We start from the raw sequence: 15427 nt of genomic DNA on the forward strand, positions 1-15427 counted from the left end.
CCTCTACCTTTGACAGACTAACAATAAAGTCCATGGAGATGCTATCTCAAGGACGTTCTGGAATTGGTAGAGGCAAGGAGACCGACAACCTTCTGGTTTGTCCCCTTATCTTGCTGGCAGATGAGGCATGTCTGCACATACCCCTCAACATCGTCTCTCATCTGCGACCAATAGTAGCCGCGCTCAAGGAGTGCTAAGGTCCGTTCCTGACCAGGATGGTCGGCCCATAGTGTATCATGGCACTCCTTAAGTAGTTCTCGGTGAAGGCTTCCCCACTGCGGCACGAAGATGCGTCCTCCTTTTGTTACGAGGAGGTCATCCTGTAGCCAAAATCGCCGAGTCTTCCCTGCTTGCGCTAGAGAAACAATGTGTTGTGCAATCGGATCCTGCTGTGTACCTTCGCGGATGCGGCTCAACAATGCTCCCTCGAAGTACACTTCAAAAGGCTCCGCGTGCGCAACTGCCAGTTCAGCCCTACAACTCAGGATATCCGCCACAACATTGGTCTTTCCAACCTTGTACTATAAGGCAAAGTCGAACTCAGCCAAAAACATCTGCCATCGAGCTTGTTTAGGCGTTAACTTCTTTTGCGTCTGAAAATAGCTCGTGGTCACATTGTCCGTCTTGACGACGAACTCAACACTCAAGAGGTAGTGCCGCCAGGTCCTGAGGCAATACACAATGGCGGTCATCCCACGTTCATGCACTGTGTAACGCCTTTCTGCATTTTTCAACTTGCGACTCTCATATGCGATTGGATGGCCATCTTGCATAATAACTCCGCCAATGGCAAAGTCTGAGGCATCCGTGTGGACTTCAAAGGGTCTCGAATGATCAGGCAGTCGCAACACTTACTCCCTCACTAAGGCTTTCTTCAAGCCATCGAAGGCATCTTGGCACGCTCCTGTCCAGAGCCATACCCGATTCTTTAACAAATCTGTGAGGGGCACAGCAATGAGGGAATAACCTTTGATGAAACACCGATAATAGTTTGCCAAACCGAGGAATGACCGCAATTCTGGCACTTTGCTTGGCGGAACCCATTCCTGAATGACCCTTATCTTCTGTCCATCCATACACAGCACATCACGCCCCACAACGTGGCCAAGGAAGCTGATCTCCTCCTGTCCGAAGAGACACTTCTCTCGTTTGACACAGAGGTCATTCTCCTTCAGCACCTGAAACATTGTTCGCAAGTGCCCAACATGTTCCTCCATGTTGCTGCTGTAAATCACGATATCATCCATGTAGACTACCACAAACTTGTCTAAGTAAGGGTAGAAGATATAGTTCATTAAAGTCGTGAACGTGGCTTGAGCATTTGTCAGCCCGAATGACATTACTAGGAATTCGTAAGCACCATAGCGGGTGACGCAAGTTGTCTTCGGTTCATCACCTTCAGCAATCCTCACCTGCTAGTAACTCGATCGCAGATCTAGCTTGGAAAAGATACGGGCACTGCCTAGTTAATCGAACAAGTCCGCTATCAGTGGCAATGGGTACTTGTTCTTCACTGTGACCTTGTTCAAGGCACGGTAATCCACACATAATCGTTTGGAGCCATCATGTTTCATCTGGAAAAGGACTCGGGCACCAAATAGGGCTTTTGATGAAAGAACAATGCCTACGTCCAACATCTCATCTAGCTGCCTGCGCAGCTCCTTCATCTCAGCTGGCCCCATACGGTATGGAACCATTGCGGAAGACTTCGCTCTCGGGGTCAACTCAATCTTGTGGTCGACCTCACGTCTTGGCGGAAGACGCTTTGGCAATTCCGGAAGCATCACCCCCCAAAACTCCTCCAATAGTGGGGCTAGGGTCGGCGACACCGCTGCTTCTACCTTCTCTTCTTTTGTGCGCACTGCCACTAAGAATGTCTGCTCCCTGTGCTTGACACCCTTCTTCAGTTGCATTGCCGATAACACCGAAGACTTGCCTTTCTGCATAAGGCACTGCACTGTGTGGGACAGGTCTGACCCCATGATCGTCAACGTGTTAAATTTTGACAGCATCATAACATTCTGGCTTCGCAGAAACTCTATACCCAAAATAATCTTGAAATCGTCCAGGGGCACCACAGAGAAGTTGACTTTGCCGACCCAACTTCCCACTTGAATAGCCACGTCTCTTGATTCGCCAAGGATGAGCTTGGCCTCAGAGTTTACCGTCTTGATGGCCCTCTGCTTTGGCCCAGGCTTCAAGCCCAACCGTTCTGCCTCTTCCCGCGAGACAAAGTTGTGTGTGGCCCCGGAGTCTATCATTGCTGAAGTAGACTTTCCATTCATAATGACTTCCAAGTACATAAGTTCCTTACTGACCTGCATGTTCTTAGCCGCGCAACTTCTAGCCACGTTAATCGATAACATGACTCCCATCCTTGGTTGCATCGCTTCAGTGTCACTGCATTCAGTATCGCTGCATTCTTCCTGTGCAACATTGGCTTGCCCGTCGTCCTTTACGAGGCACTTTGGGCACTGCCTGACGATATGTCTATCGCCACAGAACCAGCATCTCACAACCGCACCCTTGTTGTTGTTGTTATGCTTTGTGAAGTTCTATTTCTTTTCGGATTGATGGCGTGTCGACGCCTCACCTTTATTATTACGTTGCTCATCCTTCTTGCCTCCATGGTCAGGCTTCTTCCCAACTTTGATTGATGGTGTGAAAGGCTTGCGCTGAGTGTCAACTAAGCGCTCGGCCGCCACATATGCATCTTCCAAAATATGGGGGTTGCCCCTTTCCACTTCAGACTGTGCCCACGGCTGAAGTCCCATAATGAACCAGTTTGATCATATCATCTTTTGGCATGTTAGGTATCTCCAGCATCAGCTTCTGGAACGTTCTGACATAGTCTTCCAACGAACCAGAGTGTTTGAGCTTACGAACCATCTGGTACGCCTGTCTCTGCGCATTTCTTGGCATGAAGTAGTTGCGCAGCTCCATTTTAAAGTCATCAAATGTGTCTATCACACATTGACCCCTCTCCATGTCACTGCACTTCCGCCTCCACCAAACGATAGCATCTCCATCAAGTAAGGCCGCTGCAGCCTTAATCTTCAGATCTTCAAGGGTCACATTCTGGATATCCAAGTAGTCTTCTACTTGGAACAAAAAGTTCTCAATGGCCTTGTTGTCACGAGAACCATTGAATTTCGCGGGTCTTGGCACATCAATCCTTGATGGCCTCTCACCATTTCTGCCATGTAGGGTCACCGTCCGCTGCAACGTACGGTTCTTCAACTGAAACTCCCCTACTTTAGTCTGTAAGTCAGTCACTATAGTCGTCAACGAATTGACCTGCCCCATTAGTAAGTTTACCTGCTCTTACAGGTTTGCCACCACATCATTCAGTCCACTGAATGATTCACATGCGCGTGAAATCGCTTCCTCATGCGAAGTCACATATTCCACCAGCCTATTAACAGTTGCAGCCAACTCTTCTTGGCCCCGAAGTGAACCCATCTCCTCAGCTTCGACAACTGCCTTGCCTTTGATGTTGCGCAAGTTTTGATAAGGCGCCATGATGTCTTGTTCACAAATCGCAGCCTGTCGGCGTGTCTGTCGACACCGACTCCGAAGTCCCTTCCCCAGCATGAGAACGGGCTTTGGTACCACTTGTCACAGGCCTATTTCCTTCAATGGGTCAGTGCGGCGCGACAGTCCCTCCTCACCGCCGCAATCCTACTTGTTAGCTCGCTTGCCAGTCGCAGAAGCTTGTAATCAGAGTGCAAGAGAGAATTGAGGGAGAGAAATTGCAATCACAAGAAACAATCACAACGAGGGTGAACAAAAGAAAGCTCAATGCATTTACTTCATTCACAATTTTGCCCGCAAGCTATTACAGTTCAAGTATACGGTCTGCCCTTTCGGGGTATTGATTCACCTGAACCGGGCAGCTTACATCAGACTGAACAAAAGCAAAACAGACTCTAAGCGCAACTGTATAATGTAAGTCGCAAGAGAACATATTCATTACCTTTTAAAAGACATGGGCATTTGCAACCGTGACTTGTACATTTCATAAGGATAAAAAGATACCATCGTAACAATTAATGCAAGATGCTACCATGATATTCCAAAAGGTTTTAAGAGCCAAAAGTTTTGGTGACTCATTAATATCCACTAAAAATGGACAACACTAATTATCTGAAAATGTAGTATGATCTTATGGCAGGATAACTGATTGTGATAAACCTAATAAATAAAAGCTAAAACCAACCTTTGGAATCTGTTTCTCATTAGCTAATTGCAACTTTTGTTTACTATGACTGAATTATGACCATCTAGCTGATTTTCAGGCCACAATCCTTGATTCTTTTATCCTCTTGAAAGATGACTAACAACGTTAAGCTATGATTATGGCTACCAAAATAGTAAATGGATCATGCTGAATATACATAAATTGTTAGATATCAGTCCTCCTAACTAGATTTGTGCATATTATAGGATGTACCTGTTAAAAAATATATATATATATATATATATACTTATATATATATATACATTCGTATATATATAAGTATATATATACATATATGTATATATATACATATTCTTTTTAGTGAAATACCCGATAGGGGTATTCTTGTAAAACTGCAAAATGTACTTTTTCTTTTTTCCCTTTTTCTTTTTCCTTTTTTGTTTTTTGTTTGAACCACAAGGGGCCCCACTCTTGTAGTCGTTGGGGCCCCAACGGTCAGATTTCTGACCGTTGGGGGCTCCCAACGACTACAAGGGAGCCCCCTTGTGGTCCCTTCTTAGTGCCCTCCTCCTCTATAAATAGAGGAGGTGTTCCCCTCTTGAATGTATGGGTTTTTACACCCTTCTCTTCCTTTCTTCAATAAATCCAACTTATGACTTTAAGTCATTTTCTATATTTGAGAGTTTTGTATGTGCACATTTGGTGTTTGTGTTCTTGGCTCTAGTAGTCACTCTTAAAGAGTGATGTTCATTACATGGTATCAGAGCTCGATTGGTGATTGGGCTTTTCCTTTGTTATCTTGGAACGCGTGCCTCTCAAAGTTTTGAAGAAAGAAAGAATATTTGGTGCCGATGGAACGTGACTCTAAAGTGGAGCTTTCTTTCAAGCTAAATGGGTCCAACTATCTCATGTGGGCCTCCGCTATGGAAAATCATCTAAGAGGTAAGAAACTTTGGGGCTTTGTTATGGGAACTACTCCCGAACCTTCTCTTGTTCTTACCAAAATTGAAAATGAAGTTGAAAAGGCTTTAGATGGCGATGAGCGCATCAAAGCCATTAATGAACATCACTCCAAAATTGAGGATTGGGAAAGTAACCATGCCAAAATTTTGGCATGGTTTATGAACAATGTAGACCTTAAAAATTGTGTCAATATTGCCAAATTTAGAAGGGCCAATGAGGCTTGGTTTTTCCTTAAGGGTATGTATACCCAAAAGGATCTTGCTCGGCAATTTTTTTGTCAAGAAAAAAATCGTTCCACCAAACAAATGGATACGAGTGTCCGGGACTATTTTAGCTCTCTAACCCCTCTTTGGGATGAGCTTGCCCTTCTTGAACCTAAATGGGTTGCTCCACAAGATATTGAACTAAGAAGGGAACAAATTGAAAATGAGCACTTTTTTCAATTCCTTCATGGACTTCGCCCGGAATTTGAACAAGTAAGGACATCTCTTCTCCATAGAAGCAAAGCCCTACCTATTGAAGATGCCCTTGCCGAGATATGTCAAGAAGAAACTCGACTTGGCTTGAGCATTAGGAGTGATGAAGTTTTGGCCGTTAATAGGCCCGGATCGAATGTTAAAGCATATAGACCTCCCCACTTTAACAAAAATAGTAATGGGCCTAGAAAGGGAATTATATGCCACTATTGTAATGAACCGGGGCACATTAGACCGGTTTGTCCAAAGCTTAAAGGAAATGTTGCCGCGGTTGGAGAAAGTTCTCCAAAGAAGGAAGAAAGTACCAAAGAAGGAGATATCAAAGAAACTCTTAATCATATCTCCGAAGTTCTCCAACACCTTCTCAAATCTTCTCCTTCAACATCCGGAGCCGCCATCGCCTACTCTTCATCACCTCCAGGTATGTGGATACTAGACTCTGGTGCTTCTTTTCATATGACATCTCATAAAACCTCTCTTTCAAATGTTTTTTCTGAACCCATGTCCTCCTATGTTTCAACGGCTGATGGAACGTCATTGAAAATTGAAAGTATTGGAACACTTGACTTCAAAAAATCTCAAAACTTTTTTGTTCCTAAAGTAAGAGTCGTCCCAAAAATTAATTAAAATCTCTTTTCCGTTTCTCAAATCACCGACCATGGATGCCAAGTCTCTTTCTCACCGTGCACGATCTTCAGTCAAGGAAGCTGATTGGGCAAGGCCATAGAAGGGGTGATCTCTATTTTATGGATTTTTTGACGCTTCCATCTAAGTCATCTTGCAATCTTGTTAAAGACAAAAGTATTGGAAATTGGCATGAGAGACTTGGTCATCCAAATTTTGTAAAAATGTCTCTTTTCCCTTTTTTGAACAATACTTGTAAAGACAATCTTTTGACTGTTGTAAATATTGCATTTTTGGGAAATCTAAAGCTATTCCGTTTCCTCAAAGAAGTTACTTTACCACTCGGCCATTTGAACTTGTTCATTCCGATGTGTGGGGACCCTCCCCAATTTTGTCTAAAGGAAGTTTTTCGTATTATGTGGTCTTTATTGATGACTTCACTAGATTTACGTGGATATACTTCCTAAGTCGCAAATCCGAAGTCTTCTCCTTCTTTAAAGAATTTCATGCAATGGTTAAAAATCAATTTTTGGAAAATCTATCTATTCTTAGGTCCGATTCGGGAGGTGAATATATGTCTAATGATTTTCAAAGTTACTTAAAAGAAAATGAAATTTGTCATCAACGTTCTTGTCCCAACACTCCGCAACAAAATGGTCTTGCGGAAAGAAAGCATAGGCACATAATAGAAACTACAAGAACATTATTGATTTCAAAAAATATCCCAAAATCCTTTTGGGCCGAAGCGGTTCTAACCTCAACATATCTCATCAATAGAATCCCTTCATCCTCTTTAAAAAAGCTTTCTCCATTTGAAAAACTTTACAATATGTCTCCCGACTATAAAAGATTAAGAATTTTTGGATGTAAATGCTTTGTTTTAACTCGCAAAAATGATAAACTATATCCTAGGGCTATTGAATGTATTTTCTTGGGATATGGCGAAAAACAAAAAGGATATCGATGTTTTGACATTCTTAAGAATAAACTTTATATCTCAAAAGATGTCACATTCCTCGAAGAAGAAAATGGTTTTTCGCATCAACCAAATGAAAATATTGACTATTCCTTTTTATTTGACTTGTTACCTCAAGAAAACATCATAGATGATCATGTTGATCTTAGTGAATCTCTTAATGAAGATCTTGTTGAACATCCAAATAATGATCAAAACTTAGAAGAAAATGCTTCTAGACAAATACAAGTCTACTCTAGAAGGAATGAAAGAAATCCTCCGTGTGCTCTTGAAAGATTTTCTCAAAGTGAGTCGATAGAAGAAACCTCTCAAAGAAGATCAAATCACATTCCCAAGATACCAAATAGATTTGTTTCTTATGACTCTTTTTCTCCTAATTATCGAGCATGTCTTCTTGCTCTTCACTCCTTTCACGAACCATCTCATTACAATGATGCTAAACAATATGCTCATTGGAATGAAGCTATGGAACTTGAACTTAATGCCCTTAAAAGGGCGCAAACTTGGGAAATCATTGATCCTCCCAATGGCAAGAAACCCATTGGATGTAGATGGGTGTTTAAAGTAAAAACTAAGAGTGATGGTTCATTAGAAAGATATAAGGCTAGGTTGGTAGCCAAAGGATATGCCCAAGAGTATGGGGTAGACTATGATGAAACTTTTGCCCCAGTTGTTCGAATGACTAGTGTTTGAGCCCTTATTGCTATAGCTTCTGTTAAAAAATGGCCTATCTTTCAACTTGATGTTAAAAATGCCTTCTTGAATGACAATTTAAATGAAGAAGTTTATATGGAACCACCTCCAGGTATGAATTTAAATGGAAAAATTTTAAAATTAAAAAAAGCTTTATATGGACTTAAGCAAGCTCCTAAAGCTTGGTATGACAGGTTTAGTAATGTATTAATCAATTTAGTTTTTTCTTCTTGCTATACTGACACTGCTCTTTTTGTTAAAAGGATAGGTGACTCCATTATTATGCTTCTGCTGTATGTTGATGATATGATCATCACTGGGAATGACAAAAATAGAGTAAATGATGTTAAGTCTATGCTAAAAGATACTTTTGATATGTCTGACCTTGGTTATTTGAGATATTTTTTAGGAATTGAAGTGGCTTATTCCAAACGAGGATACATTTTATCTCAAATGAAGTTAGCTGCTGAAATTTGTACCAAATCAGGAATATCTGATGAAAAGAAAGTTGAGACTCCCGAAGTTATCAATGCGAAACTAAGACTTGAAGATGGTGTTCTTCTTGAAGATCCAACTCCCTACCGTCAATTAATTGGATCCCTCACCTATCTATCCATCACCCGTCCTGACATAGCTCATGCGGTTCATGCAGCGAGTCAGTTTCAGCACGCACCTACCACGGTTCATATGGCGGCCGTAATGAGAATTGTGCGATATATCAAAAATACCATCTCCAAAGGACTCTTCTTATCCTCTTCCTCATCTCTTGAATTGACTGCTTTTACTGATGCTGACTGGGGAGGAAATCCCAATGATCGTATCTCAATTACGGGTCTTTGTATTTTTTTAGGTGAATCTCTCATCTCGTGGAGATGCAAGAAGCAGCAGAAGGTCTCCTTATCATCTACTGAAGCTGAATATCGGGCTATGGCGATGACAACTATAGAAATCGTATGGCTCAGAAGTCTCCTTGCTGACATGGGCGTCCTCATTTCTACTCCTACCAAGCTCTGTTGTGATAACAAAAGTGCGATATACATTGCCAGCAATCACACCTTTCATGAGCGGACAAAGCATATCGAAATGGATTGCCATTATGTTCGAGACGAATACCTCAGAGGGACTATCTCATTACCATATGTTACTTCAGAGTATCAACTAGCTGACTTCTTCACCAAAGCGCTCCCAACTCCACGATTTATGTTCCTCCTTAGCAAACTTTTGGTCTTCTCCCCATAAAGTTTGAGGGGGCGTGTTAATATATATATATATATATATATATATATATATATATATATACATTCGTATATATATAAGTATATATATACATATATGTATATATATATATATATATATACATATTCTTTTTAGTGAAATACCCGATAGGGGTATTCTTGTAAAACTGCAAAATGTACTTTTTATTTTTTTACTTTTTATTTTTTCTTTTTCCCTTTTTCTTTTTTCTTTTTTGTTTTTTGTTTGAACCACAAGGGGTCCCACTCTTGTAGTCGTTGGGGCCCCAACGGTCAGATTTCTGACCGTTGGGGGCTCCCAACGACTACAAGGGAGCCCCCTTGTGGTCCCTTCTTAGTGCCCTCCTCCTCTATAAATAGAGGAGGTGTTCCCCTCTTGAATGTATGGGTTTTTACACCCTTCTCTTCCTTTCTTCAATAAATCCAACTTATGACTTTAAGTCATTTTCTATATTTGAGAGTTTTGTGTGTGCACATTTGGTGTTTGTGTTCTTGGCTCTAGTAGTCACTCTTAAAGAGTGACTTTTTGCTCTATTGGTGCTTCCGCCTCTTTTCATTACAGTACCATGCCATGATTCATATAAGACACTGTTTCAACCCAACACTAGACCTGGTCCACATCCTATTATGTGTAAAATTTGGAAAAATATATTTCCAATAAGGATTATTGGATCAACATTAAAACACCAGTGGGAGCCTAGGCTGGCAGCCATGACCATCAATGGTTCCTCAAGGTTGTATCCAGAACCTGACCTACCTTGGTCCAGCAGTCTGGCAGGCCTCTTTATAGTCCTGGGTCTTATTAGACATGAAAATCTAAATACCAATCACCCGCAATATTCAGTATAAGATGACCATGACACTATGCAGAATCCAGTACCCACAGGCGTTCTCCATTATAAGGTGGCACCGAGTCAATGTATAATTAACGATTGGAACTCATTATTTCCAGTTTCTACTACACCAATATTCAGATAAATACTGCCGGAGTAATCCAGAGTTTGTCAAGAACACCTATAACTCCAAAAGAATTGCCCTTATGCATTGTACACCTCATCAGTGAAAAGGAATCCCTTCCTAAACAATATTTTAATGGGATCGGATGGTGACACGATCAACTTCAATAGCTCTAAGATGCAAAAGAACATGAAAACATGCCCAAGAGAGCTCTCAATTACACATTAAGATAACCACACTTTCAGGAAGCTAGATAAAATTCTTTCCATCCCAGCTTCTGAGACTAGTTCCATCACAATCAATAAAGATGGCCTTCTGCAGTGTAGGGTGGTAGCAAGAAATTTGACATTAGCTGGTAGAGCTCATGGGCTTGAGAAACAGCTTCAAGTCAAAAGGCTTCCAAATTCGAGAAAACTGAGATGCAGAATGAGGGACTTCAAATTTCAATAAGGGAGTCAATTAAGACAAACAGTTTGAAACATGAGAAATTTTCACAATGGTGCCAAAACCTCAACTTCAGAAAAGATAAGTCGATTCTTTGGGGCAATAATCCAACGACCGACTAGGTTTAGAAAATAAACTCTTGGGCAGAAGCATGACCGACAAAGAACTATGATTCAAGACTACAGACTCCAATTTGAAGTGAAAGAAGCATAGCTGTCCTCAAAACTCACTGATGCCCAGATGGGGCGTGCTAGATACAATTGACCCCTCTGTGGTTATGATTATCTTTGCACAGGAGAAGTAGAAGAAACCAACATCGAATTCCTACAAGATGACAACAGCAAATTCAAGGAAGAACACAGCGAATTGGCAGCGGCGAGCCGCTGAAGAACCGTCTTTATCAACCCAATTAAGCAAAGATCAATTGGGATAGTGGCAATTAAGCAAATGATTGTAACCAATCAATTCTCAGATATTGACCACTCCCCAAAGCCAAAGCCAAAGCCAAAGCCAATCATGGGTGCAATTAAGAACCAAAGCTTTGTGATCAAGAACAATAAAAATCATAAAAACAAAGGGATTGCGAATACCTGGAGATGTGCAGAGACGGGGAGGAGGTTGGACGTCTTGAGTGTGAGATACGCACCAACTCTCTTCACCAGCTGGGCCAGCTCTTCCTTGGAAGAAGAAGAGTCGGCCATGGTGGGGAATTGGGAAGGCTCACAGAGAATCCAACGCCCTTAATTCAGAGGAAGATGACAACCCTGAACACTCTCTCTCTCTCTCTCCAAGTCGTTGCCCAGTTGATAGGTTGAGTGGACGACTTGACTTACGTTCAACGTAAACGTCCTTTTCTCGTTTTTTTTCTCTCGAAGAAACCGCCCCAGGCCAAGAGACCTAGCCGTGCTCAGTCTGCCTTACTATAAGGTCTCTGTCCATGTCAGCGTAAAACTCCCAAGGCTTACTCCTCAACTTCATAGAGGCGCCAAACTTCGGCTTACCCAAGAGTGATACCAATGAGATTTGAACCTAGACTGCCTGTCAAACGGTCTAGGCCCCATCCCACTAAGTTAGAAACCCTTGGGTCTCCAACTTTTCTGGCCTTTTATTTTCCATTAGCATTTTATTTGTTGAAGCAAAATGCTAATGGGAAGAGTGAACCATTTTGTTTTTCGATGACTGGAGAAACCACAAATGCTATGACACAAGGACACCGATAAAGGACACAAGACATGCCATTTTTGTGCAATTTTCTATTCAAAATAATACATACAGAGACACGACACGAGAGCAAGTTAAAGAATCCCTGTAACATAGCACCAAGGCTGTGGTCGTGTGCGGAGAGGTGCTACGCTGACAGTGGGGGGGGGCTTCTCGGTGTTTGCAATATAAATTCTACAACTGTTGCCCTGCTCACCAAGGATAGTTTCTGTTATTGGTGTCTTGAGTTTTTGGATCCGCTGCAACAATTTATGATTTGATTAAAAAATATTTTTGAAAATCGTACAATAAGAATTTTAATGAGTAGAGATGGAGCCCCCCTTGGAATGGAGTATGGACTTGTTCTATTTTGTAATTTTTTCTTATGCACCTGCTATGGTTTTGTTCCCTTTTTCATACATGTAGCTGCCTCTTTCAAGGGACATGAATTTTGAATATCGAACTCGCGATATTCTTTACCTTGAATGTTTGGAGCCATTCCATCTAACCAAGTATGTAGAGCGGGGCTGGTAAACAGAAAGCTCGTTCGAACTTGTCAATTGGTATAATTGAGCCAAGTCTGAGCAATACTCTTAGTGCTCGGCTCGTCTAGACTTGTATGGATTGCTTACAATAGGTTTTATGTATATTATATGTCAAAAAGCATTAGATCAGCTAGTTATACAAGTATTTATGTAACAACCAGGTTGCAGGTTCCATTATCGCTGTTGTTTCATGTAAAAAACAGATGCCTTCTTTTACTAACGAGCCAGCTCAGGTTCAGCTCATCTGCCTCGAGCTCGTACAAGTTATATGAGCCGAGTCCGAGCAAGCTTGGCTGTAAACAAACCGAGCACAAACAGGGCTTGTTTGGTTTGTTGGGCTTGTTTACAGCCCTAGTGTAGAGCCTTCGTGGGAAGTAAAGAGAAGCAATTACGTGTTAAGGACTTGAAAAACCACTGTTGTTTGATGCGCTCATTACCATGGATGAACGGCATCGGATGGGCCCTGGTGCATTCATTACCACTCAATCAGACTTTTAAGAAAACCAGATTGCCTGCTTTGATTTGGACCCTTTCTTGGGAGGGACCCTTTTCTTCTATCTAAGTACGGGCCTCTCTCTCCTTTTGGTTTTTCTTTGCTCGTGGTGTGGAGCATTTTTTCATATGCGTAGGTTATGGTTGTCGGCTTTATCTTTCTTCTGCGATAATTTTGATGATCTCACTGATATTGGTAGCTGGGTGCATTGGGCTATTGATACTACCGGGAGGTTTCTCAAAGTCTATATATCATTGTTTCCCCCGGGGGCAGCCTGTTTGTCCGAATCTGTGTTTTGAGCACCTCATTCTCTGAGTCCTGGCTTGGTTAATCTTGCATGATAAGGTCCAAACTCACTATACCTTAGTGAGGTGAGGATTCTAGCTTTCGAGTTGATGTGTGCTTTGTCATGCTACTGAAGAATCTTCATTCCACCTCTTCTGCTCTTGCCATACCTTTGTGGAGATCTTTTGTAGGACTTGGAGGCACCCATAGGTTATCGTTATGGAGGAGTCCTTTGCACTAGACCTCATCTTGGGTTTGGTCTGCCTTTGATGCAGCAAGCGGTGGCGGTTAATTTGGAGATCGTGGTTGTTTACCACTTGATGATTTGTTTAGATGGCACGCAAAGATGCCTTTTTTTGAAAATCTCTGGTCGACATTAATCATCTTATGCAAAAATTCTAGTGAACATTTACGTAATTTTGTGTATTCATCTTTCCGATCTAACGACTTCTCCTATTGTCGCTCCGCTCCCTCCATACCTTATTGGTTTTGCGGCTCCTACATGAGCCGGCTTGTTTTTAGTTTGTTTTGCTCTTGCTGGTTTCTGTTTTGTTTTTGTTTTTCTGTTTTTGTTCTCTTTGGGTTCAACTTTGTTAACCCTTTATGTGGCTGCGTTGAAATCTTGTTTCGGCTCTCTCTCTCTGTGTGTGTGTTGAGGGCTTCATTGTCTCCCATACTTAGAGATATTGTCAATGGATCGGGTTTAGTCTGGATACCTAGTCATGTAGTTTTCTTACAAAAGTAAGAGGTGAATTGGACCATGCCATCTGTTTGGCCTGATTGGCAGCTCGGGTACTCACAACTTGCCCAATATATATCTTCTCAGATTGCCAAGATCTGATTACATATTCAAGTCGGATTTGATGTGGGTTTTTCTCAAACCAAAATCCAGATTCAAGTCCGAGACGGTTAAGCTGGATTAGGCTTCAGTTGAGCGTCTTCCAACTTGAGTAAAAACCAGATCTGAACGTGGACAGATCTGATAATAATTTCTAGAACTCCATTATAATTGCACAATTACCATGGTGGCTCGGATCTGGATCGCATATGGTTAGATTTGCAAACTTTTATTCCATCATGTCCGGCCTCTAGTCATTCTGACTCATATTTCCATGCAATAATACAATTCTGTATTTATTTGTAATTTGCATGACAAAGAAACATATCCATTGAGATCAAGCTTTATAGATTGTAGAGTGGTTTCAAATTTGACCCGGATCAACTCAGTTTTGGCACATTCTTGACCCAAAAATCCACACTAGTGTGGTTAAGTTTAGAGATCGGGCAACTTGTACATAATTTCCCAATTTGATGCATCTAATCAGCATTTCTGATACATCTCAATTATTGCTTAGAGCAACTACAATTGTCCCTACTTTCACAAATTGTAGAGGAATTGAGTTTTTTTTCATAATAAGGCAAACTCAAAACCATCCTCCCCTTGCACCATTTTACAAAATCATTAGTCTCTTTTTGCCAACCACGTCAAAACCATCCTTAAGGTAGTGAGACATGGCATGACAGAAGATTGCATTTGTCATAACATTTTAAAATGTAAGAACCATTTTGAGAAATGAAACAAGGTAGGGATGATTATCCAAAAAAGCTTAGAGAAATATAATAGCAATGTTCTCCTTAATTGGCTCTTGATCCCTTCGCACGAAGTAAGGGAATCTGTTTTTATTTGGATAGGCAACCTGGGGTTAGGCAGAACCCCACCAGTTATACAACCGTATCATAGGGTTTTGAACTTGCAACGTCCCAAACATAAGGTGCGTTCACTAACTGCTTCTTACCCAACAAGTGGAGCCCCCGTTATTGTACATCTAGTAGGGTCTGCCTAACGGGTTTAGATCCCTATTGATGATTTTTGTTTTTAATATCCACCCCCTCATTATGATGGTACGGTACACCATCATGGAGTCCTTTTAAGCTTCCTCAGGGGCATTTTTGTACTGGAAAGATATTTATGGTAGTACGTACATGTCTACAGTGGATTTTGAAAATGTGATCCTCCCAGACTAGACACATCATGTCTACTAAAAAAAGTATAAGGGAATCTTGACAATGAGCCTTCCGTTGATTCTTTTCAGATACAAGTTGCAAAGGACAAGACTAAAGCAAGCAATAAATGCAGCCTGACAAATTGCCTCAAGATCTGACCCATTCGAAGCACCAACTTTAAAGCTGATTTTTGGACACTTGCCTCCGGTTCATGGGTATGGATCATTCAACTCTCCATGTGCATGCCTCCTGACATTAACATTGCATTTCATTTAGGGGTGTCAACAAGTCGGGTTTGGTTCGGGCCCAGGTG

At 41.6% G+C, this 15427-nt stretch overlaps 1 protein-coding gene across 1 annotated transcript in view; it reads right to left on the reverse strand.

Moving 5' to 3' along the window:
- PEX22 (peroxin 22) overlaps nucleotides 1-11378 on the reverse strand; it is a 29194-nt gene extending 17816 nt beyond the window's left edge. The window contains exon 1 of the mRNA XM_089980531.1: nucleotides 11178-11378. Coding sequence (XP_089836657.1) covers nucleotides 11178-11288 — 111 coding nt within the window. The 5' untranslated portion in view covers nucleotides 11289-11378. The remainder of the gene's footprint in view (nucleotides 1-11177) is intronic.
- Between the last annotated feature and the right edge of the window lie 4049 nt (nucleotides 11379-15427).

This window comes from Nuphar pumila, chromosome 11 (genome assembly GCF_984573655.1).
Source record: "Nuphar pumila chromosome 11, dmNupPumi1.hap1.1, whole genome shotgun sequence".
NCBI classification, from domain to species: domain Eukaryota; kingdom Viridiplantae; phylum Streptophyta; class Magnoliopsida; order Nymphaeales; family Nymphaeaceae; genus Nuphar; species Nuphar pumila.